The sequence below is a fragment of the Nothobranchius furzeri genome, chromosome 10 (assembly GCF_043380555.1).
Source record: "Nothobranchius furzeri strain GRZ-AD chromosome 10, NfurGRZ-RIMD1, whole genome shotgun sequence".
Classification (NCBI taxonomy): domain Eukaryota; kingdom Metazoa; phylum Chordata; class Actinopteri; order Cyprinodontiformes; family Nothobranchiidae; genus Nothobranchius; species Nothobranchius furzeri.
This window is the reverse complement of record NC_091750.1, coordinates 52,363,907-52,387,722: the sequence shown is the minus strand read 5'-3', so window position 1 is coordinate 52,387,722 and position 23,816 is coordinate 52,363,907. Positions and strand designations below refer to the sequence as shown.

Genomic DNA, 23,816 nt, shown 5'->3' with positions numbered 1-23,816 from the left:
TTTGCTTTAAATTCAACAACTCAGCGATTTAAATAAAATCAGTCAGATAATTCATGAATTTGTCCCATGAGAGTAGGGCTGTGTTGAAAAAAAAAAAAAAAATATATATATATATATATATATATATATATATATATATATATATATATATATATATATATATATATATATCGATTCTCCCATTCTGAATCGATTCTCATAAATATTCATGGGTTTTGTAGTGACATCTGACATTTATATACTTTTATTTTATTGAGAATATTAAAACAAAAATTGTGATGTTTTTGCAAAATGCAAGCAATTTTCTACCAGTCCTACTGTTCAAGAGAGCTAAATATATTAAACTGACAGAACCGATCAGATAACGATTAGGGATCTTCATATAATAATTAATTATTATTATGAAACTAATTCACAAAACACCAAACATAAAAACATCTGAAAATATTCCAAATGACTGTAATCATTCTTAAGTAGGATGACCAGATCCCAACTCACCAAATGTGAGAACGAGACTGCTCACTGTGGAACGTGAAGCTTCAGTGTAACCAGATAATTAAAATGTTTGTTTTGTAAATCTATTCTGCCTTTTATCTTCAACATGACTGTTAAATATACATACAATTATTATATAATTGATGTCATATATTCTATTTGAATTAAACTTGAACAAGCAAACAGCAAAAGGTTTAATGCTGCTTCTCAGTTCCTCTCCAGCTACCACAGCTTAACTAAGGCCTAGTCCACACGTAGCCGGGTTTATTTAAAAACGAATATCCGCCCCTCCAAAAACTTGCATCCACACCACCTCGTTTTAATAAAAAAAAACTGTCCACACGTACCCGGATAAATACGTTGTTAAGGCCATGCCAGACCTGTAGGCGGCAGTACTTCCCCCGTTCTTAACCTCGTCCTTCGTCTGTGGTCTTCCGCAAGGAGCAGTAATTCCACTTGCAAAAACAAACAAGCAAAAAGCGCTTGGACAATTGATAAAGCGAGCGCAGCTCTGAGGGCATCCATGCTGTCGGCTAGTGTAAACGATGGTGTAAACACAGGTCGCACACGTGATGCCAGCATTTTTTTGTCACGGAAAGTGACTTTGCGGACCTTAAAACTCCGGTTTTGTCCGTCCACACGCAGACACTCAAAACGGAGAAAACGCAGATCTTCACTTTGGCCGGAGCTTTTAAAAAGATCCATTTTCGTGTGAAAAAACTCCATTTTCGTGTGGATGACAGGCCAAAACGTAGAAAAATATCTACGTTTTGGCAGATCCCCAGCTATGTGTGGACAGGGCCTTAGGCTGGACCTTCTACAGTGGCTCTGAGTAACTTTAGCTACAGTTACTTAAACCATCAACTGATTTTATAAATATAGACAGGCCCACTACAAAATAATGAAGGTTTAAGCAGCTTTTTAAAGTTTTCACTGAATATTTGTGCTGACTTTCCACAACAGAATGATAGTAAAAGTAACAGAAACATCTTTAGATCTATTTATGTTTATTTTCCACTAATAACATCTCATTAAGAACAGATCCATACTGTGTTGCAAGTTTTTCTTCTTGATTTCAAATCTCTTATATAACATGTAGGGAAGACGTGCCTAAAGGGTTTAGCCTGTACGCACCTGAAACAACCACCACAGCACCTTGTCTGTCAGAATCTTCTTTAGGTTAGGATGGACCTGTCTAATTACTGGGAAAGCGGTTTTTGACCAACACTTGAACTCAATCCCCCCCTCACCTTCCCTAAAACAAAAACTCTTTGATTCACGTGAACGTATTTGGTTTCATAAACGTCAATTTTCGCTGAAAAGCATCAAGTTTGCAAGTATGAGACGAACATATTTTAAAATCACATCAATACGAACCAAATTTAAGACTTTACTAAATTGATTTAAAGACTTTTAAGGGTCTTAATTTTCCTTTCATTAAATTCAAGACCTTTAAGACTTTTAAGACCCCGCGAATACCCTGGATACAGATGCTCTGATTTGGGGTAAAGAAATATCTATGTGTCATGAGTTTAACTTAACTATAATTTATCTCTCTAATGAACCTTGTGTCTAGGTGTAGGTGATGATTGCCTTGTCATATCAAACATTACTGATTACCATATATATAAATCATTCAATGTAATAATTCATTTCATACTTTCAGTCATTCAAGCACAGATCAATCAACCTTATTGATTTAAGCACAGATTAATTATATATTAATTATTATCATTATTATTATTATTATTTCATGAATGATTAATTCATATAAGCTGAAAACAGTCACTCTTATAACGGTCCAGTCCGGCCTAGATAACCAGGCAGGCTTGGCACAGAAGGACCTTGAGAAGGGAACAGTTTGTTGACACTTTGTTATCATGTGTTCTGAGCTGCAGAGAGGCCCGGACTCCAGCTGATGGAATGGCAGGATCCGGCAGATTAAAGGCAACACATGTAGACTCCTGTCTCCATGTAAACCAGATACTGAAGGGGTCAAACTGCACATGAAAAACCGACCATTTCCAGACATTACAATAGGGAAAAACGTACAAATGCTGACAGGTCTGTTCATTGAAGAAGAATGCTCACTCATCCTGTCAGAAAGAGTGGCGCTGCTGCATGGAGCAACATAGTCTGTGCTGCATGTGAATAAAGTTCGGCTAATGAAGCCAAAATGTTCCACACGCCCATTCTGAAGCTTTCTCACTGTTTTCGGGACATGGTGGATTTAGAAAGGATAGTAAAAACATCGCTAATGACGACAGACGTAGCTCAAATGTAAAAAAAGGAAAGGAAAAAAAAAGAAAAAAAAAAGAAAAACTGTGCCACATAATATGGAAGTCATAGAGTGCCACATCATCAAATAAATATTCTACGTATCCCAGCCATCTGTGGTCCAGACAAGGACCTTTTCTTAGAGAAAATGATCATTACATTTAACTCATTCACTGCCACTGACGACTAAAGTCGTCATTTTAGATCCAACCGTTCACTGCCAATGACGACTAAAGTCGTCATTTGCATTTTTTTACTGTTTGAGCATTGGAACGAGTCCCCGCGCTGATAGAACAAGCATCTCAGCCCTGAAGCCGATCTTCATCCGCATACGTCACAGATCACATGATCAGGAAGCAGACCATCCATGTGTTTGGAGATCGTTTTGGGCCGTTCCTGTAAAAAAGGTGAGGCGCAAACCAGAGAAGCATCTGCCGATCACAATTCAACAACGGATTATGAAAGAACGGATAACGCTCGAAACACGCGGCTTCTTCCTGATGTAAGAGGTAAGTCTCCTCTTTGTTTTGGTTGTTTTGGCATCGACATCATGCTAGCGCGCAACGTTCTGTGACTCTTAAAAAAACAGTAAAAACGGTGAGAAACGCTGGCAGCGAAGGCCGTTAGCGATCAGGAAACGGCTGGCAGTGAATGAGTTAAGGGAAGGTCAACCCTGAAGATGTTCAAACCTAAAAAAAATCTGCATGAATGTTGCTGAATATTAAAAAATATTGCTCAAGTCTTGGGTGAGGCCAATACAAATAACAAAAAATAAATGTGTGTGTGTGTAGCTACAGCTTTTGGATGAAATATTAAGGTGTTATTGTTACTAATGCCCTAGGTTTGTGTTCCAATAACAGTCCATTAACGCAGTTATTGACACTTCTTACTTCCTCTGATGGCTGCCCTAGATCTGTTTGCTAATTCTGCCTGACAGCGTATTTGTGAAAAGCTAATGTCTGAGTGAAGGATTGGGCTATGCAGCCATTTTTAATAGCCAATATTTCAATAATTTGTTGTTGAATGTTAATAGTGTTAAAATACTACAGAACTACAAAGTTATGTAATTAAGGTAACAGCAAAAAAAGAAGAGTTCGCTGGGCCGATATATCAAATCGAATAGTGATAACTGATTCTAATTCTTCAGAATCGGAATCAAATTGATTCTTGAAATTTGAATCGATACCCAGCTCTACATGAGGTGTGATTACCTTGGGAGTTGCAGACTCCACCAGGTCCAGCGCCTGGCTGAAGGCCTGTGCCGCGTTGTGGCTTCGGAGGTCGTCAAGAGCCATGTGAGCGTCCTGCATCAGGAACTGGAGCTCTTTACGCATGTCACTCATGCACGCTTTAGACTTAACCACATGGCTCTGGTTCTGAAAGGAAAAACGCAACAGGTTAAACTAAACCAACAGCAGGTTGTGTCACATGAACAAAAATCCCACCACCTCTCTAGGACGATCCTCGTTCTTCTGTTTCTTCTTCCTTCCTTCCTCTGATGTGCTGAACTGGACCTTTTCACTGAAACCACAGAATGTGAGCCATTTTTACAGTCAGACACCAAAGATGCATGAACAGCTGTAAGTGAGTCTAGCAGACAGCAGCAGCACACATTCTTACAGATATCTAAAATAAGGCTGCTGCAAATAGTCACAAAAGTTGTTTACAATAATTACATAGAGCCTTAACCAGTTCCCTGTTTGTGTAGATATGAGAGGTTAGGTACATCAAATCTTTACATGTTGTGGTAAAATCTCTGTGACAGTTACAACGGTTTTAAAAAGTAAAGAAAGGGAGATGAATTTGAATGTTGAGGGGAAAATGATTCATTTTTAAAAACTGATTAATCAATAAACTAGTTAATAAAATAATCTACATAAATAAAGCTGCTGTAAAATAGAAACTGGAATCTGAGCGACAGCAAGGCAGAGCAGAAGGGCAGCAGTTTCCACTCACCTATTGGACGGTTTTGATGACACAGGGGTGTTCTCCAACCGTGAAGCAGTCTCGTTTGTTCCTATGAACAAAGGTTCATTAAATTAATCGATTAAAACTACTTTGTAAATAAAATCACAAATAACACCCCGCAGCAGCAGCATAGTCAGAATGAACCGTTTCGTCTTGTTGCCAAGGAAACAGAAATATTTCAGCTTTAATCAGTTGAAACAGGACAGGAAATGTTGCATCGAGATAAGTTTTGACTGCGGAGAAGCTAGTTGCATGATAACTATAAACAGGGGTGGCACATAAGTGGTCCACAGGTGTGCATGCGCTGTCAAAATAAAGCACACCAGATCAAACACTTCAACACTTTGGTGTATCTGAAATTTTGTGGAGGATAGACATTTTGACCCCTCATCTGTGCAGCCGGTTCAATTCAAAATAAAACATGTGAAACATTTTTTCTGGTTCTTTATCAGTGATATCAGTTTGCACATGACTTGTACACGAGGCGTAGAGCACCATAAAAATGTTGAATAAGCAAACTCCCATTGGTGCTCCTCCACTTCCAAAGAAACGTCAAGAGATTGAACTGCAAAATCCCCAGATCCATCCCCAGTGAGTCGTGGAGGATGGCTGCTTATACTGAGCCAGGATTCTCTGGAGGTTTCTTCCTGTTAAAAGGGAGTTTTCCTCTCCACTGTCGCTTTATGCTTGCTTAGTATGATGATTGCTGTATAGTCACTGACACTAGTCAGTGACTTGATGCAATTTGCTGGGTTCCTTATATAGGAAACATTATTTCTGATTGGCTTAATGAACTGACCTGAAATGGAATGTTTATTATGTGAAGTGCCTTGAGATGACTCTTGTCGTGATTTGGCGCTACATAAATAAACTTGAATTGAAAACAAGCGTCTTCTTAGAAAAGTAGCTGCAGGGCATCAGCTTGCTTTAAACGAACACAGAGAGATGTGGTGCAGAATATGTTGTGAAAATCCCACTCTGGAGGACAAAAACTGTTTACCACTATGTTGGTACTAAAAAATTTAATCATCCAGCTTTTGGTTCACACACCAACAGCAGAAAGCACCAAAACGTTGTTTGAGATAAAATAACAGAAGAGAGATAGCAAGCACTGAGTAATGTTCTTCTTTTAGCCTTTCTCGGAGCAAAACATGGAAGTTTTAAGCAATCCCATGAAGATATCCCACTTCTGATGACAACGACATTCTGTAGAAATAATAGCTGCAGTGCTTTGAAATAGCAATTCTGTTGATTGTTTAAAAAGATGTTATTTAATTTGGTTTTTGTTACCAAAAAAGCAAATGTTTGCATGTTTAATTTTTAGTGCAACAAATGGTCATGTCATCCACACATCACTTTATTTTGTTCCTATTGTGAGGTAGATTAAGAAAAACACATTTAAATAGAGGATCAAGCACCAACTCTGGGTTCTCCCCTGAGAACCAGGACAAAAACATGATGTGCACCCCCGAGTGTAAACTTTCTTCAGCTTCTCATACCAGAATCTTGGTGCAAATAAATGAATGAATGAATGAATGAATAAATGAGGGACATTTGAGCTAAAATGTGAATAAAACAGGAATAAATTTCACATTTTGGAGAAAACGTTCATCATTAATAACCTTTAAGAAGGGAAGGAATAAACTCACGGTTTCTCCTGTCCATTTTTGTGACCTAAAAAAAAAGCAAGTTAATGATTAGTTCTGAATCACATCAAAGTAAAAGCACGGGTTGTTCTATACTGGGACGCACGCTGGTACAATGATAAATAAAGATCCTTGAGAAAAAAAATATATATATAATAAATGAAATAAATAGGCTGTGCTGTGGTGTTGTCCATTCCTTCTGTCACTGTTTCAATACCTTCTGCTTCACTCCCGCCAGCGTTTGTTTAACATTTGTGTTGCTATAAGCTAACCGGAAGAATGCCGACACAAAAGGGCGCACGTTGCCAACTACCGTACCAAAGTGGAAAGAAAGTTTCGGTTCGGTTTTAAAACCTACATGTAAACTAGGATAAAAAGCTCCCAGCTCATTACCTTAGACAGACCTGGAGCGACTTAGACGCACATGAAAACGCAGTGTGTGCCGTAGATCTGTCAGGCTTTTCTGAAAGCCTGAAATCAGAGGCTAATACAGGAAATCGAGGTAAACTAGTTTTCCATTCAGCCTGCATGTTAAACTGAGTGACTCATCATTTATAAAAATAAGTAAAAGATGGTTTCTCAGTGAAGCTACTCTTTATTAGAAACCACAAATTAATATGTATTAAAAAAAACTACTGACCTTTGCATGTGAACTTTTTCCTGGATTACTTTTGCCACCGGTTTTGGACGTCTGTGTTCTTGTCACCAAGCCATCTTTGAAACTATTTCCCAGGTTAAAAACAAAAGAAAATTTTGAGATCTAATCACTGATAATTTAACTACTTTCATGACCCGTCAGAGGCCGCATGCACACAGACCTACCTCTGATTTGATTTTGGAAGTTCAGCTGAAAATTAAGAACAAAAACACAATTTTCACTTTTGTTAGGCAGGAAAATAAACTGAAGTCGGAAACGAGTCATTTCCTTCTTCATGACACAACAATCAGGTCATAAATCAATGACTTCATATTGAAAAAGGAACACATTTCAAAGTAAAACCAAGGATTTTATCTAAAACTTCGAATCATTATTCCTTAAAGAGGCTATCTTTAATGGAAACTTACTGAATGTGAGCTCAGACATGAACTTCTGGTATTGTTGGTCCAGGTCTCTGAGTTCATCCGGGTTGTCTCTACACAGGGACTTAGCGGTGCTGTTAGCCTCAAAAGCTAACTGGGTCTGACCCAGGCAGAACAGTGCCTCACAGTAGCGGTAATGACCCTGAACATGAACCAGGAAGCAGATATTTATATTAAATAAAAACATGAAAACCTTCAGAACAGCATGCTTAATCAAGACAGTGTCGGCGCCTCACACCTTTGCCCAGAGCGGCTTGATGAGAACGGCACGTTTTCCATCAGCGGCTGCTTTTCTGGGAAGAATAAATGGAAACTATTAATGTAAAACACAGAAGGAATGCAGTTGAGACACATTCTCTTCACCAGATAAGTTTTGTTTTGGACAAAGTAAGTACTGATGATGAAATCTGATTCACACATTTTAAACCCCCTTAAACAGAGCAGGCCATTGCTCCGGTTTCTGTAGTCTCTTTCATAAAATACTGTCACTAAGTTGCCACAAAGCTGAGGCAGCACCAGGGAGCCGTTGGTCGTTCATAAGTGGTGCGACTGTGGCGGTAACATGCCGCGATCATGTGTTCTTCACAAAAGTTTACACAACGGCGATAAAAAGAGGGTGTGGGCGCGGTCCCTGTATTGTCAGACTTCCTTTTAGACTGGACATAACTTGCTTTTTATTGCGATTGAAGTAGATTATGATTATTATTTTTACACAAGCTGCTCCTAAAGGTGTCTGTCCTCCACAGTCTGCGTGAACTGTCTGGTGATCTGAGCCCCCGCTCTAATGGAGAGAAGCTCCCGGAGCGCAGCATCGATCTAGTACCCAGATCCAAGTATCGGTATCGTATCGGTTTGGAAAAAAGTGGTATCGTTGCATCCCTAATAGGAATACTACATCCTCATTAATCTGCTCCACATCCCCTTATAGAAGAGGAAACAGTTACCAAGTGTCTCATTATACTTTTTATATTTGAATAAAAATGTTATACTTACAGGTATTGCTTACACCTGATAAAGCACAGGGCTCTGTTTCCATACAGGATGTGATTTTCAGGACTTGAAAGAAATTCATAAAAGTAACCAAACAAAACCAGTTTTAATGAACTCATCTTCATTGTAAACATATCAAACAAATTCATAATATATTTACTCTTGCCCACAATATAACTCTTTAAATACATTAAAGGCATGTCCCCAACATTAACATCTAGAGCAACAGACTGATTTTATCTGCTGTTGCACTTTGAAGGTGGTAAAACTGAAATATTACTTACTAATATTTGATAGCTTTAGAATAATACTTTACAGCTTCTTCAAACTGCTGTTTCTGAAATTTGTCATTTCCTTTTTTCTTCATGGCTTCACTTTTCTGGAAGAGAAACAGACAAAAACGTCAACCAAAAAGCGTTTTTAGATGTGTGCTCCCTTATCAGGCTAACTCAAGCGTTTTCTGTAAAGAAAAAAGAAACAATTGAAGTTTTAAATTGGTGAATAAATTATATATAAACTCGACTCTAGTCTGATCATGCCGAGTCTTACTTCTGTTAGGTAGTCGGCTGGTTTAGCTAGCAGAATCTCCATCATTTTCTCCACGTTTTTACTGAGTTCCCGAATAAACTTAGCATCTGAAAAAAAGATCAAATGGGGTGAATATTAAAACATTTCCACTCTTTAAGAAATTTACAAGTAAAAAACTGTGGGGAGATCTTACACTCTGAGAAGATCAATCCCAGCGTAGTGAAACAGTGCAGAAAGTCACCGAGAGTCCGCAGGTTTGAGCGGATGTGACAATCTCCTGCCTTTTCCAAAAAGCGCACGGTTTCCTCCAACGTCTCGGGACAGAATTGCTGAACAAAAGAACAAAACCACAACTGAATCATCACACCAAAATACAAAACCATTAAAGATGACATGACTGAGGACCAAAACAAACATGGAATAGACACTTCTGGTGGATCGGTTGCAACAATAATAAACAAAGCTGAAGACAACTTTAGCAGTTTCTATTCTAAACCTGTAAATTTTTAACTTAATACTTTTAAAAACCAGAGGCCCTAACTCACGAAACTAAACTCTTAAACTAAAAAGAATCTATATTTAAAAAAAATTATAAATATCTTAATTTGTTGCTTCTAATTTTTTTTTATCAAAGATAACCATTTGTTTGTTAAATCTTCAGATTTTCTACTTCTTTTTAATGATCTAAACAATTGATTTTATGCTTTTAAATGCAGCGACCAGGCCACACAGGGACACCAAAATTACATCTTCTCATACTTACCAGATTCAACATGTTGCTTATGGAGAAAACATGTCTGGCACATTCCCTCTCCAACTGAAGGAAATAACAAACAAAACCATTTAGAGAAAAACATCTAAGTACTAATTTCCAGGTTGGGGGATAGGGTTAGGGTCCCTAGGTGTATAAAAAGAGCAGAGAGGATTGGACAAAGCCTTCAGGGGATCTGGTGCTGATAGTTCATGGTTCGAGGTGCACATCCCGAGCTTCGCATGTTGCTTCCTGTCAGACAAGAAGTCTGATCCACCTGCAGACGAGGTCAAACACGTTCAGCTTAAACCACCGTCCTCCAGCAGGGCTGGGATATTGCTGTAGAAGTCCACAAACTAGATCCTGGCATAGCTGCCAGCTGAGTCCAGGTGTTAACAGCATCGCCTGCACACCTGTTGGCTCTGTAGGCAAAACGGCATGAAGTCCAGTAGGGGATCTGCGATGGGTTTGTTGTGTGAAGGCATCTGACACTCAACGGACTTCATACAGAGGTCAGGATCAACGGGTCTGTAGTCATCAAGTTCTGAGATGTTTGGTCTTTATGGGATCAGTGACGTCTGAAGCATTGTTGTCTGAAGATTGGAGACACCGTTTCTCAGGGTGGCAGAGAAACAGAGTCTGGTGCAGCTGCTTTACAGGGTTTCTGTCTTTTAGTTTGTTTACATCTCTGTCAACAACAGACAAGAGTGCTAGGGTGACATTAGAAGCAGATAGCAAAGGAAGAGGAGCATCCGAGATCTTTGTTGTGTGGATCCGAGGTGCTCAGGGATTTGATTGCTCTAAAGTGTCAGAGGAGGTAGCAGGCTGGTTCCATTGTTTCTTGAAGCGTCAAGAGAAGCCATCCAGGCTATTGGCTAGGTGTGAACTGTTGGTGGCGAGGGGCTTTTAGGTGTGGAGTTTCTTAAATTACCTTTGTTTGAGCAGAACTGTTGTAGTAGGTCAAGGGTAGACAACTCCCTACCTGGAGGGCTGGTGGCCAGCATGTTTTAGTTGTTTTCCTGCTTCAACACACCTGGTTTTAATCAGCAGGTGATTACCAGCCTCCTGCAGAGCTTGAGCTGTTGGACTGGTGAATAAGATGTGTTGGAGCAGGGAAGCAACTAAAACATGCTGCCTACCAGCCCTACGGGTAGGGAGTTGTCTACCCCTGTACTGGGTTTTCTTGAATACTGTAGCTCAATCCCTGGCTAAACTTGTTTAACCACCAAAAAGTTCCCGAGCACAGCCACTGCTGCAGCTCACCGCTCCCCACGGGGACGGGTCAAGTACAGAGATGTAATTTCACCAGTGTGTGATGACTATTGGGACTATAACTGGACTTGGTGGACTTACGGTCTCTGTCCCCACTGAGAAACGTTTCTTCTTAAAGTCTAACTGAACCAGGGCTTGTTGTTAGAACTCACCATGGAGAATGGTCCACAGGTATCATCACAGAAACCAATATACCATACTCAATTACACAATGTTGAAGTCTTTACTGTCGTGGTAAATATCTCAACAAGCTCAGATTTCAGCAGGAAAAGTCAAAAATAAAAGACAACCCACAGAACCCAGGCAAACTTACAGTTCCAATATCCAGGTAAAACAGGATTCTTTCCACCACTTGTATCTTAGCTAAGTGATCCAGTGTTAGCGTTTCATTGTCCCTGCAACAAAAATATAAAACCTTTTTATTATTGATCGACGCTGTAAAACTTTTGAGCAGCAACAAGTGCTGGTTTTTGAAGCCGGGCTTACCTTGAGCTGACTAAGCCTACAACCCTAGCCCAGTCATATGTTTTAGAGTCCTCAGGCTGCAGCAGGGTGGGAAGCCAGAAGACACAAATCTTCATCTGCTGTGCAGCTTCTCGTTTAACTTGAACAGGAATGCTGATCCATTTATCAAGGACCTCTTCTACAAAAAAAAAAAAAAAAAAAAGGTTCATCAGCCCCAGGTATTTTGTTCAAGCTGTACATATCTCTCTACACATATTCAAATCCTTTAGCTGGGTCATCATAAAAATAAATGTTTTTATTTTTATTTTCCTACAGACTACCACACCATCTAACTGAAATGTAAATACAATGGCACCACATCCAGGGCCAGAAAAGGATATTATTTAGTCTTTTATAAATATGCAAGTCATCTGGTGCATGTAGTGGTTACACAACTAAGGGTGTGTTTCACTCACTGCAGAGGGGTCCTAATTCTGCTTTACTCATAATGAAAATAGAAATAATTTCCTTACCTGATACACGGTAAGTGGTAATTGCTTTTTCTCTCTGGGTTAGCAGAAAATTAAAAGTTTAGTTAGGTGGAGATCATATAAAATAAAACTTACTGCAGAATATGATTTAAAAACATCACCTTATATTTCTGATATCCGAATCCCTCCCAATCTGAATCCGACATTTTGTTTGAATCTGCAAAAACATTTGTACAAATCAAGAGTTGAACACTGCAAATTAAATACATTTCTGCACAAGCTTTGGTACCAATCCCACATCATTTTATCTCCTGGGGTCAGCACTGAAGCTCTTTTCCATGTGTTAGGTAGTAAAATTGTTTCAAAAGTTGCCACTTTAATGAATAAAATAACTAGAACATGTGAAGCAATGTGATTCTTTCCTTTTTACGGCCAAACAAAAGCTTTATTGTATCTGAAACATGACACTTTTATTCTCTCGCAAACAGTTTAACATGAAACTTCCGTTTGTAGCAAAAACACATTTAATAGCTTTTAATTCTAACATACAACTGAAACCACAATCAATCTTCATGCTTAAATGATCACCAAACTCTGAAAAAGCACCTCCAGTCCTGTAGTACTAGTGCTAAATTAGATACCTTTCCTTTAAATGCATCCATCAAGAGTAAAATAAAAGTGATGACAACAAACGCCAGTTCCAGCAGCTGCACTTAATTCAATCAATACAGTAATATAAACAACACGAATGCGACAGGGCTATTTGAGCATCCAGATTATTTAATAAATTGATGAAATAGCTGTGACCCCGAAGCACGTCACGTGGGTGTGGTTTGGCTTAAACTAGTCCTGATCTAGTTATGATCTGAAGTGGTTCAAATGAAGGTATGTGAACTTCTTTGGTTTTTTGAAGATGTTTCACTTCTCATCTGAAGAGCTTTGCCAATTTTGGATGGAATATGGGAGGGTGAAGCTCATAAACCATAGCTTTATGTTGTTGCTTGTGCTCTGTTCTGTTGTTGTTGCTTAACAAGCAGAAGCTACCAATGCATATATGCATAGTCTCCGTAAAGACTGGGCACAGCTGCACAGCTTCTTTCAGTGGATGGGGACACGCCTTGTGGGGGTTTAGACTCTTGAATAGCCTATTAACATCCTTTTCCAGGATGTTGGTGCTGTGTTTGGGAAGGGGGGGATGCCTTTTGTGAGGAGACTTCTGGGGGCATGGAGGTGTAAATGATAGGGCTGTCGCGGTAACCGCAAAAATGAAATATCGCAATATGAAGAAGCCCACCGCGCTGCATCATGGGCCACCGCGATTACTGAACTTGGTTCAACTCAATGATGCATGTTGAGAAGGATGGCTGCACTGGTATCAAAACGAAACGTTACTTCGCTCCTTTGGGAGCACTTTGGCTTTCAGTACGTCAGCTGCTGCGCAGCCAGAGTCCTTGGCCGAGACAGAGCTGCCACCAGCGGCAAAAAATAAATAAATAAACGCTCGGAGACCTGCTGAAGTCCCGGAAGCACTGCTTCTGCAACCGTCCCGAAGAGAGTTTGAGCCGAGCTGGAGCTCACTCGCTACCTGCAGGAGGAATGCATCCACCCTAAAGAAACCCCCCTGACATGGTGGAGCAACAACCGGGAGAGATTCCCTTTGCTCGCCAGAGTCGCACGCAAGTACGTGTGCGTTAGTGCAACGAGCGCACCATCCGAGAGGGTTTTCAGTGTTGCTGGAAATGTTGCCACCCCTCTCAGATCCTCTCTCAAACCGTATATGGTTAACATGCTGGTTTTCCTTGTGGGTAACAAGGACGTGACCGAGCTATAAATCACCGTCATTTGTGTGTGTGAAAGTGAAATGATAGTGTGCCCGCCCCCCGGCGCGCCCGCGCCCGGTACATGTAATTTTTTATGCTTGATTTTAAACAACTAAACAAAATGGGGACTTGTTTCTTATTTGTTAGATGCTGCAGCCAAATTTGCATTTAAAAGTTTAACCTTCTCCTGAATTTTGTTGTTTTTAAGTTCAGTCGGACTCCGACTGTCGGAGAAACAAACGTTACTGCGATCTGTGTTGTTACTGCCCTTTGATCTGCATTCGGTAAAGCGTTATTAAAGAAGGCACGGCAATTTTTAACCTTTTTTAAATGTGTAAACATTATGTTTAGATAGTACTACAATAAAAAAAAGTACTGCAATAAAAAAGGGCTGCAATAATATCGCACACCGCAATATTAAGCAACCCTGAATCACCGCAGGGGGAATTCCTCAACTGCGACAGCCCTAGTAAATGACCTTGTTGAAATAGAGATGTAGCTGATGTGTGATGTCCTGGTTGGCTGTTGGTCCATCACGTATACATGTCGATGGTCCATCATAGCGGCAATCAAACTCTCTTTCTACAGTCACTGATTAGAACTTGTTTAGCCTGTTGACTATAGGTCCTCTGTTGAGTGGGTTTATTTGGCTTGGCAGTGATTTGCCTAAGCCCTTTCCACACAAAAGTCGAGTCATTAGCTGAGAATTGTGCTTTCATCCTCTCAGAGTACCTTGATTTAGCATTTTTCACCTCCCTACTGAACCTGTATTTTGCCTCTTTTGTAGCTCTCTGTGTCTTTGTTTTTAAATGCAATCTCCTTCTCCATCTTGAGCTGACTGAGTTTGGCCCTTGGCCATGGTTTGTCGTTACTGAAATACAGTCTGGTGAGTGTAGGAACAATGCTGGAATCACAATATTTTTGCTCCACGCACAAAATTTTATCCACAAGTGCACGCTGGGCTGCGTGCACGTCTGCGCTCGGCAGGATGTAGACGTGGCCAGAATAAATGAGGAGAAATCGCGGGGAGAGTACAAAGGGTTACAGTTGAAGAGTAGGCATTCTAAAGCAGGAGAACAGTGCTGGGAGATTACAGTCACATCAGAACACCAACTGTTGTTAATATAAAGCCGGGCGTCCACTGTGCGACTTTTTCACTCGTAGCACTCAGCTTCAGCTCAAACTGTACGACTTCCTCGCAGGGCAGATCTTACAAGTCATACGCTCACACTGCACGAACCAGTTCTCTGATGCGACCTGACTGCTCACGCTGTACATCTGGTAGCAACACGTCGGCCCTAAAAAATATGCTAAAAATAGCAGTTTTTACTCAACATGTCAGACTTTTTTGTCTTGTTTTGCCTGTTGTCCTTCGGGAGTGCTGCAGGAGGACACACAGGGATTTATGGGGGTTGGATGAGGAAAACAAAATAAAGAAAGTAAATCTGTGTTTTGTGATCAGTTTAATTTGACATGAACACGACAAACACGCTTTCTTGACAATCTTTGTGAGTAAAAAAAACGTGTAGAAACTAAAACGAACAACGTGTGTTATTAGGGGAACAGCGGGCGAGCGGTGTTGATGCAGGATTGCGTATGCGCCGTGAGCGGTTCTGATACTTTTTGGATCGCATCTGCTCGCAGCGCCGCTTCAACAGTGCGATATCCTCACGAGGGACGAGCAAAATATTAAACACGCCAGAAGTTTGTGCGAGCTCACGATTGCTGATCGGTAGCTGGTCACGTGGTGTTAATCGCCTCTCGTAACCCCCTGTATACTGCATGACGCTCGGCGTAAAACTTGCCCCGATCTTGTGGATTCTCGCACGAGTGGAAAATCGGCTGAAAAAAGTGAAAAAGTCGCACAGTGTACGCCCAGCTTAACAGACACCTACATCTTTTGGCTTTGCGAGAGAGATCGCTCTTGTGGTCTGCGCAGTGGAAATGAAAGCCATCTAGTAGATTGGTCAAATGAATAGATGAATGAGTCATGAACAAATATGGAGGTTAAATTTGGAAAGTGAAAATTTCATCAATAATAATTATTATGTTTTTATTTATTAAAGGTGGCGACTGCCTTAGATCCACGATTTAAGGACCTCAAGTGCTTGCCCAGAGCAGAGAGGGAGCCGGTGTGGGTAAAGCTACGTGAGTTAGTGAAGGGACAAGAACCTACTCTGAAGCCACTCAGGGAGGAGAACCCTGAGCCACCCAAGAAGAAAAGAGCCCTTCTACTAATAGGATCAGACTCAGATGAGGAGACACCAGTAGACAACACTGTGGAGAGGTACAAGGTAGAGCCCAGTGCCAATTTAGATCAGTGTCCACTGAAGTGGTGGTCGGAACTAGGGCTGCAGCTATCGAATATTTTTGTAATCGAGTACTCTATCGAATATTTTTTTCGATTAATCGAGTACTCTAATAAATTACCCTTTTGTGTTTGTAAACCATTATATCAAATAGCATGTTATAATTATGAAAGACCTTTTAAAATGAGCAAGCAGTTGCCAGTTATTCTTCAAGTTTTATTCAAAATTAGTTTGCAAAACTTCAGCACTTCAACTTTACTTCACAGTAAACAAATGCCTGTGCAAAAAATAAGTACACAACCTGAGCCGATTTTTCCCTCGTGCGAGAATCTGCTAGCCTGCAAGCCAGAGGATAACTGTTGACGTAGCGCTGCGGGCGGCTGCGGCCCAAACAGAACCAGAACTGCTCACGGCGCATGCGCAAACAGCTCGCCGGCTGTTTCCCTATTAACACACGTCCGTTTTAATTTCAACACTTTTTTTCTCACACAATAACAAGGATTGTCGAGAAAGCATGTTTGCCGTGGTTTTGTCAAATTATACTGATCACAAAACATTTATTTACTTTCTTTCGTTTTCCTCTCATAAATACCAGTCCTCCTGCAGCAATCACGAGGGACAACAAATACCAATAACAACACAGTAAAAGTCCGACGTTTTGTGTAAAAATGCTATTTTTTAGCACATTTTAAGTCCGACGTGTTTCTACCAGACGTACGGTGTGAGCTGAAACTTGAGTGCTACAAAGGAAAAAGTCGCAGTGTCCGCAGAATATATAGAAATACAGGCTAAAAAGCATTATCTTGTAGAGGCTCCGAGTTCGCTTGCAGAAGTGACATTTACAGCTGCTGCAGCACGGAGGATGTGGTGTTGTGCTATGCTAAATCCATTTTACAGTATTTTCACTGGACTACAATTTCCACCTTACGACGTGAAAAATGGTCCCACATCTTGACATTTTCTGTCTTTTTCGCACTCCACCGGGGTCCACGTTGTCCGCCATAGCTTAAGAGAAAGTTAAGTTACATTCCCTACTCGCGTGTGCGATTCAGTCCAGTGGGCATGTGCGTCACTTATTTCAGTCCGGGTGAAACATGACCACGGGCGACTGCAAAGCCATGAATTAATTAAATATGAATTAAACGAATCCTCGAGGCAGAGAATTTGACTCGAGGATTTTTTGTACTCGAATTATTCGAGGTACTCGAGGAATCGTTTCAGCCCTAGTCGGAACACACTGCTGTGTATGGTACGATGGCCCACATTGCCCATAAATATTTGGGGACTCCTGCCACAGCTAGGGTTGTCACGGTGTGAAAATTTAACCTCACGGTTATTTTGACCAAAATTACCACGGTTTTCGGTTTTATCGCTGTATTTTTTTTAAACGTGCTACATTTTCACACAATTAAACCCTGTATGTCAGGAAATTTTGTCCTCAGTTTGTGTCTAAATTTTGCCTAAAATGTGTTATTTTGTAATTATGTTGTTTATTTGTTTACATTTTTCCCCTTTAGTCTTTAAAATACCAATATTTGCCCAGAACTTCTTTTTTGTCTGTTTGATGTCACCATTTTAAAAATATTAGATCAGATGATACTCAGTACTCAAGTAGCCTTCTAATCAGATACTTTTTTACCCTTACTTGAGTAATAAACCCTATATCAGGAAAATATTGTCCTCGGTTTGTGTCCTTCCAGTGAGCTTTGCAGATGTGGGAAAATGTCATCAGGCAGTAATCATTGTTAAATTCATAATTATTCTCGGAGAGAGACCAACTCTTATCTGCCCCTGGGAGCCCCGTAATGCATAGCGACATTTCAACATGGGGGTGTCCGCGACATGGTTTATATGCAGGTAGCGGCGCTGCGGCTGCTTTATATAGCGACTCGTTGCATTCTCCCTCAACCCAAATCCTCGGATCACGCATTTTAGCTAAAACGCTAACGTTAACTTGCCTTGCGTTGACTGTAAAGTTGTGGGTGATGGTCACGCAGATGTGTCATGAGATTTGAAGCATTGCTGCCTTTCACAGACACTTTTTCTGCACATGCTGCAAACAGGATAGCCGTCTTCTATCAACTGTCCCTCTGCATTCTTCAAATATCCAAAAGATGCCCGTACTTCCGACTTTGTCTTCTTTGAGGGATAAAAAATGTCCTCCTGAGTGCTGCCGTCTCCTCCTTTGACCATTATTTCAGCTTTAGCTTCAAGAAAGTTTTGGTTGTAAACAACAAAGCGTGCATGTGCCGCCGGCAACTTCAGCAGATGATACGGTGGCTGGTAAGGGTCACCGCGCCTACACCGCAGCCACGGTAATCCACCGAGATAATAGTTTTTTTAAAAACAAGACGGTTATTATTATTGTCAACTTTTTTTTACCGGGGTTTACCGCTACACCGGTTACCATGACAACCCTACCAGATCGGTCTGCTTTGATCTATTTTGAAAACTCCAATCAAAACTGATAGGGGCGCTATTGGCCGATTGGGATCAAATGCCGATCCATCTGTGCATCCCTAATGTTAACTATTATTTAACATTTAAACTTATTTTCTGATTTTTATTTATTTATTCAAAAACCCTGGTAAGGGATGTTTTTCTGTATTTGGAGCATCAGAAAAAGTTTTATGGTGGTGGTGATGTTTTAAAGTCACTGAGAAACTGCATGCATGCAGTTTGTTGTTTTGCTGCTAATACAGTAGCAGGTGCAGCTGCATATTTTTTCAATAAAAATGTTATGTTGTAATGGAATTCATGCATTAGTTGTTGTTTGCTTTGAACCCAGAGCAGACGTCACACGCCAGACGACATCAACACTGCATACTTTAGTATTTGTTCATTTATCGCGAGTAATATCGATATCGCTATATTAAGCACTGTTATCGAATATCGCAGCTTTTCCTAATATCGTGCAGCCTTAAACCCTACTATGGAGGATGTGAGGGTCTCTCCACAGGAGGTATATGACGCAGTTATGGGCTTAAAGGACAATAAGGCATGTGGTAGGGATGATATCTCTGCAGAACACCTAAAGCATGCCAGTAGAAAACTCTTTCCTCTGCTTGCTATCAGTTTTACAGGGTTTTTAATTCATGGCATTTTACCTGACTCCATTTTATCTGTTACACTATTGCCAATTTTAAAAGATAAAGCTGGCAAAATCAGTAGCAGAGATAATTACTGGCCAATAGCTCTGGCCAGTATTTAATCTAAAGTTATGGAGAAAGTTATTTTAAATAGAGTGGAACATTTTATTTTGACAACTGACAATCAGTTTGGTTTTAAATCAAAGCATGGTACAGATATGTGTATTTTTGCTCTCAAAGAGCTTTTAGATTTTTATAACAAGCATAATTCCACTATTTTTATGGGTTTTATTGACTCATCAAAGGCTTTTGATCGCATTAACCATGAAAAATTGTTTTATAAATTACAGGACAGAGGTGTTCCTAAGTCTGTAATTAGGATTTTATCATTTTGGTACAATCACCTGTCTATGTATGTGAAATGGGGTAATTGTGTGTCCTCTCCTTTAAAGGTCTGTAATGGTGTTAGACAGGGAAGTATTCTGTCTCTTCTTTTTAATATCTATATGGACGACCTGTCAAAGCGGCTTAATGACTGCAGAACTGGATGTGTCTCAGGTGTCTCATTGATCTAGCTTAGAAACATAATTGACAAATGGTTTAGGGTCTTTTGACTAATTTACCTAGGAGCTATTGAAAAAAATCCCATAATTTTTGACAAAAATCATAATAAAAAAGATCAGATCACATGAAAGGTGTTATAAATTGCTGTGTCTCAATGGTCTGGCTTAGTTACACAATTGAGAAATGGTTTTGTGTATTTAGACAGATTTACCTATGATCTATTGAAAAAAATCCCTTAATTTTGGAATAAAATCCTGATTTAAAAAAAGATCAGATTGTGTGAAATGTGTTAAAACTGTGTGTCTTGTAAATGTAGTTTAGTAACACAAGTCAGAAGTAACTTTGAGTCATTTAGGAAATTATTCTGGAAGTTTTTATTTATTTTTTTGTACTTGTTTACAAAGGACTACAAATTTGTTGATAGTCCCTAAGCAAACCACCGTTCCCATTAGCGAGTTCTCGGAACTAAGCTAACCGTTGTCTGTACACCGCACTCCACGGCATGAAGACTTATCGCTGACCGTTAAACTATTGTCTGTCGAATATCCAACCTCCATCTTCAAGCTAACTTCGCAGTAAACTGATGAGACACCATACGTCAGCACTTTTGCTAGCTTACCGTCATAGGGCCAAGTGATCCATAAAAGAACTAAATTAGTTAAGCTCAAGATACAAATCATTATTTTCAGAATATAAACGTTTTTTTTCCTCCCGTCGTCGCGTTCCTACACTTTTCCTTCCTTTACGCGCCTTTAGTCGTGAGCTAAACGTTTAAAATTGGGGTTTTTAGTTAAACTGGGGTTTGGGTAATTAATACTGGTTAGGATAAAATTAGAAACCACGTACCTCAGAATATCGATCACGAACTTAGCTGAAAGGCTGGCCAATCCTCCTTATATCATAGTGAGCAGAGGTTTCGGGAACCGTGCACCACGCAGCTAACTCACCAAGACAACACTTGGTTCTTCTTCTTTTTGTTTGTTTCGCAAGACTCGGCAGCGCCCCCTGCTAGTGAGTACAAGAACTAGCAGAGCCCCCTGGAGAAGTGACTCTTTTGGAAAGACCTTGGTAATAAGGCCTCTAATTTAGATGACAAAATAAAAATTTAGTTAGAGCTCTTTTTTACATAAAAATGTTTCTAGAAAGTGCACATGTACGATGGGTTTACATCATGAAACGTACCTAAATTAATGCACAGTTTCTATTCTATTTTTTTTAGATTCAGAATTTGCTAAATATCTTGAGGTATAATTATGATTTTAAAAGTTTTACAGCTTGCTGTGGTTTAGACAGAAATAACCCTGCATAAAAACTGTCATGTTATCTAGAACTGCATTTGTACTTTTCTATTCCTTAACACAAAAAATGTAATAGCATGTACATTTATTTATTTATTTGTTTATTTATTTATTTATAACACGTTTAAATCACTATATCTGAATCTTACAGTTCAACTGAATTAATGCTCTCAACAAACGGTGGTGAGCAGACCTAATATATGCAAAAATGAAATGCCCAAAACTGATTTTAATCTAATTTGTCCTCAGCTCAAAGTCATTCTTCTGCATGAGCAGGCTCCTGAAGACTTTTTCCGAGTAAAGGAAAAAGCTTCTGTTGCGCTCCAGGTCCTGCGCTCTCATAATACGGGTCACCAAATCCTGTTGGATGGCAGGAGACTCACAAGGGTGATGCTGAACACTGTGATTCACTTTTCTCTGAGGCTCAATGACCAATAGACCAAGCATGCTGTCTTCCTCCTCCCTTGTGTTCACACCATCTTTTGTGTTATCACTTCCTTTCAGCACACAGGGTCCAAAGTTTTCTCTGGATTTATTTGTTTTACAACCACTGGCATTTCCTGCAGCTGGACTGGGTGTGGTCCAATTAATGACGTTATCAGCTGAGTTAACCATGCTGGAGTTAGGAATGGGGCCACTGGAGGAGGTGACATTACTGATGGTGGTGTCTTTAAGCAACATGGCTGGTCCAGGTTTGGGGTTTAAAGGCACTTTTTCCAATATGTTTCTGTGTAAATAAGCAGTGTAGCCTTCAACCAGGTGATTTAATCCGGTCTTATAAGACAAACGCAACGACTCAACTGACCCTAAAGGCACAGAACGCAGACGAACCTGTTGGAGGGAGAAAAAAAAAGTGTTACTACCCTTTAGGGCTGAGCTAAAATCAACATCATGCTTTATTGAGGATTTCACCTCGATAATGATGAATGGACTACAGGAATGCGTGGAAACAAAAGTTTTCCTCTAGATGGGGCTGTCACGTGTATTACATTGAGTCCCATTTTTACGTGACTCAAGGTCGTACAGTTTTGTAAAGGGACTTGAATGTTGCCAACCTACACACATCTTTTCATTTTTTTAATATCAAATTTACTGACATGGGAAAATTTTTCTCAATAAGAGTGAGACATTTCTATAACAAGGGCAACAATACTCTTTCTTAGTGCTGATTTTCAGTTGTTTTATTTTTTAACTTTATCTTCCAGTTCTGACCTGGTGGATCCTCATGTGCAGATGGATTGCCGCTCCTACCAGCCACTGTTGTATGGACTCTGTGCTCATTCTCTTCTTCGTGGTCATCCTCTCATAATGGTCCAGCAGCTCCAATTTTAACCAGTTGTCATAGAGCTCCGTGGCCTCAGCCATCTCCTCCTCGTCGTTGGCAATGCCAGGGACGAGGCTCAGGTAGCTCTGGATAATCAGGCCTATTCTAGAAGATGTGTCGATACCAAACATCCTCTTAGTTTTGGATCTGGGAGTGGAAACATGGCTCTGTGTTGTACCTGGAGCTCGAATCTGATAGGACAGAGAATTTTAAACATTTCAGTTTTGTTTCTGCATCCTGTTTTGTCTCTGGAAGCTAAAGACAAGTATAGCAACATACACAATAAAGGAACTTATGGATTATATAACTGTAATTAGCACAAAAAAAGTGGCCTACTTGCTGGGCAACCTGATCAAAAAGCATGGACAGAGCCAGAGCAATGACCCCCACTCCTCCATATGAAACCCTGCAGCAGCCCACCTCCCGGGTGAGGTTAAGGTTAAACGTAGTCTGCTGCTCTTTGCTCATGCTCCGCTGTAAGAATTCGTACTGGTGCTGCAGCGCAGGAAAGGAATCCAGTGAAAGGAAAGTCGTGAGGATGGGATCCAAGGAGATGTCTGGGAGGATGTTGGCATCCCGAGCCACAGAGAACAGCTCCTGGACGGTGGCCGGAGAAGGAAGACACCGACTGGGACCTGTCAAGATCATGGCTTCATCTCTCTGTCTAACCAGTGTCCCGAAGCTTATCTGTGTTTGTTCAGTCCAGTCACAATGATAATGAGCCCAGTACACCAGAACGCTGTTTGACCTGTAAACTAGATTCACAAGCGTTCATCTCTCTAAAATGTCAAGGGTATCAAGAGTATTCATTCTGAATTCAGAGCTCTTTTTGCTGTATTAAAACAGCTTCTCTTATATCTGGCTTTATTTGCACACTAAAACCCACAACTTGTCGTTTTTAACATTTGAATGACACCTCAGCAACACACAAACTAAAACAGGATGTTTCAGCCAGAAGGTTGTTTAGCTGTGAATTTGCTACAAACTGAACCAAAATGAACCCAAAAGATAAAGGTCAGAAGGGCAAAACAGAAGTTTCACTTCCCCAAAACAAAGAACCACTGCTGACATCTGATCTGTGCAAAAGGAAACCTTTAATTCAGAGAATACAGAACTTTTAATCAGATTGGCATTCAGACAAATTCTCTGAACATTAACTCAATTGTAAATAAAGAGCATTTTCTTTCATTCTGAGAACTTGACTGCACTGGTGTTTTTCTAAAATGCATGTTGGTATCTGTTCTCGTAGCTACATAAAAGTCAAACTGATTTTAACAGAGGTTTATTTAAAAACAAGATTAGAGCAATCCCTAAATCCCTGGGTAGAAAATTGCTTAACGAAGCTCACTGTTGACGTTTCCTTGGGATTGTCTTAACAGAATGGTCAAGGGACTCAAAACAGCCAAAACTTATGCTTTTATAGAGGTGCTACATGTTTTTATTGATGACACTTGTATCTTCTAAACGATC

At 40.1% G+C, this 23,816-nt stretch overlaps 2 protein-coding genes across 3 annotated transcripts in view; both read right to left on the bottom strand.

Annotated features, from left to right (window-relative positions):
• ttc3 (tetratricopeptide repeat domain 3) overlaps positions 1-20,705 on the bottom strand; it is a 35,460-nt gene extending 14,755 nt beyond the window's left edge. For both annotated transcript variants that reach the window (XR_011521816.1, XM_015961152.3), the window contains exons 1-18: positions 20,571-20,705; positions 12,104-12,159; positions 11,985-12,018; positions 11,494-11,650; positions 11,321-11,402; positions 9,748-9,801; positions 9,178-9,313; positions 9,006-9,091; positions 8,741-8,835; positions 8,460-8,522; positions 7,705-7,759; positions 7,452-7,608; positions 7,209-7,233; positions 7,027-7,108; positions 6,390-6,414; positions 4,729-4,789; positions 4,221-4,293; positions 3,984-4,148 (exon numbers count right to left, since the gene is read on the bottom strand). Coding sequence is in view for 1 of the 2 variants with exons in the window: in XM_015961152.3 (XP_015816638.3) it covers positions 3,984-4,148; positions 4,221-4,293; positions 4,729-4,789; positions 6,390-6,414; positions 7,027-7,108; positions 7,209-7,233; positions 7,452-7,608; positions 7,705-7,759; positions 8,460-8,522; positions 8,741-8,835; positions 9,006-9,091; positions 9,178-9,313; positions 9,748-9,801; positions 11,321-11,402; positions 11,494-11,650; positions 11,985-12,018; positions 12,104-12,148 (1,395 nt within the window). In the remaining variant the exon portion in view is untranslated. The remainder of the gene's footprint in view (positions 1-3,983; positions 4,149-4,220; positions 4,294-4,728; positions 4,790-6,389; positions 6,415-7,026; positions 7,109-7,208; positions 7,234-7,451; positions 7,609-7,704; positions 7,760-8,459; positions 8,523-8,740; positions 8,836-9,005; positions 9,092-9,177; positions 9,314-9,747; positions 9,802-11,320; positions 11,403-11,493; positions 11,651-11,984; positions 12,019-12,103; positions 12,160-20,570) is intronic.
• A 397-nt stretch (positions 20,706-21,102) lies between these two features.
• On the bottom strand, positions 21,103-23,045 carry LOC107386627 (uncharacterized). The gene is made up of 3 exons (XM_015961154.3): positions 22,683-23,045; positions 22,235-22,537; positions 21,103-21,853 (listed from the first exon to the last, which is right to left on the bottom strand). The coding sequence occupies exons 1-3, from the start codon at positions 22,992-22,994 to the stop codon at positions 21,257-21,259; spliced, it is 1,212 nt and encodes a 403-aa protein (XP_015816640.3). The 5' UTR covers positions 22,995-23,045; the 3' UTR covers positions 21,103-21,256.
• Between the last annotated feature and the right edge of the window lie 771 nt (positions 23,046-23,816).

Bases quoted from the DNA above. Each gene is read 5' to 3' on its own strand.
- LOC107386627 (XM_015961154.3), bottom strand. From the start codon at position 22,994: ATGATCTTGACAGGTCCCAGTCGGTGTCTTCCTTCTCCGGCCACCGTC. The intron at 22,538-22,682 runs GTAGGCCACTTT...CTGTCCTATCAG, and splicing joins TTGATCAGGTTGCCCAGCAA to ATTCGAGCTCCAGGTACAAC. The intron at 21,854-22,234 runs GTCAGAACTGGA...TCCCTCCAACAG, and splicing joins TGCACATGAGGATCCACCAG to GTTCGTCTGCGTTCTGTGCC.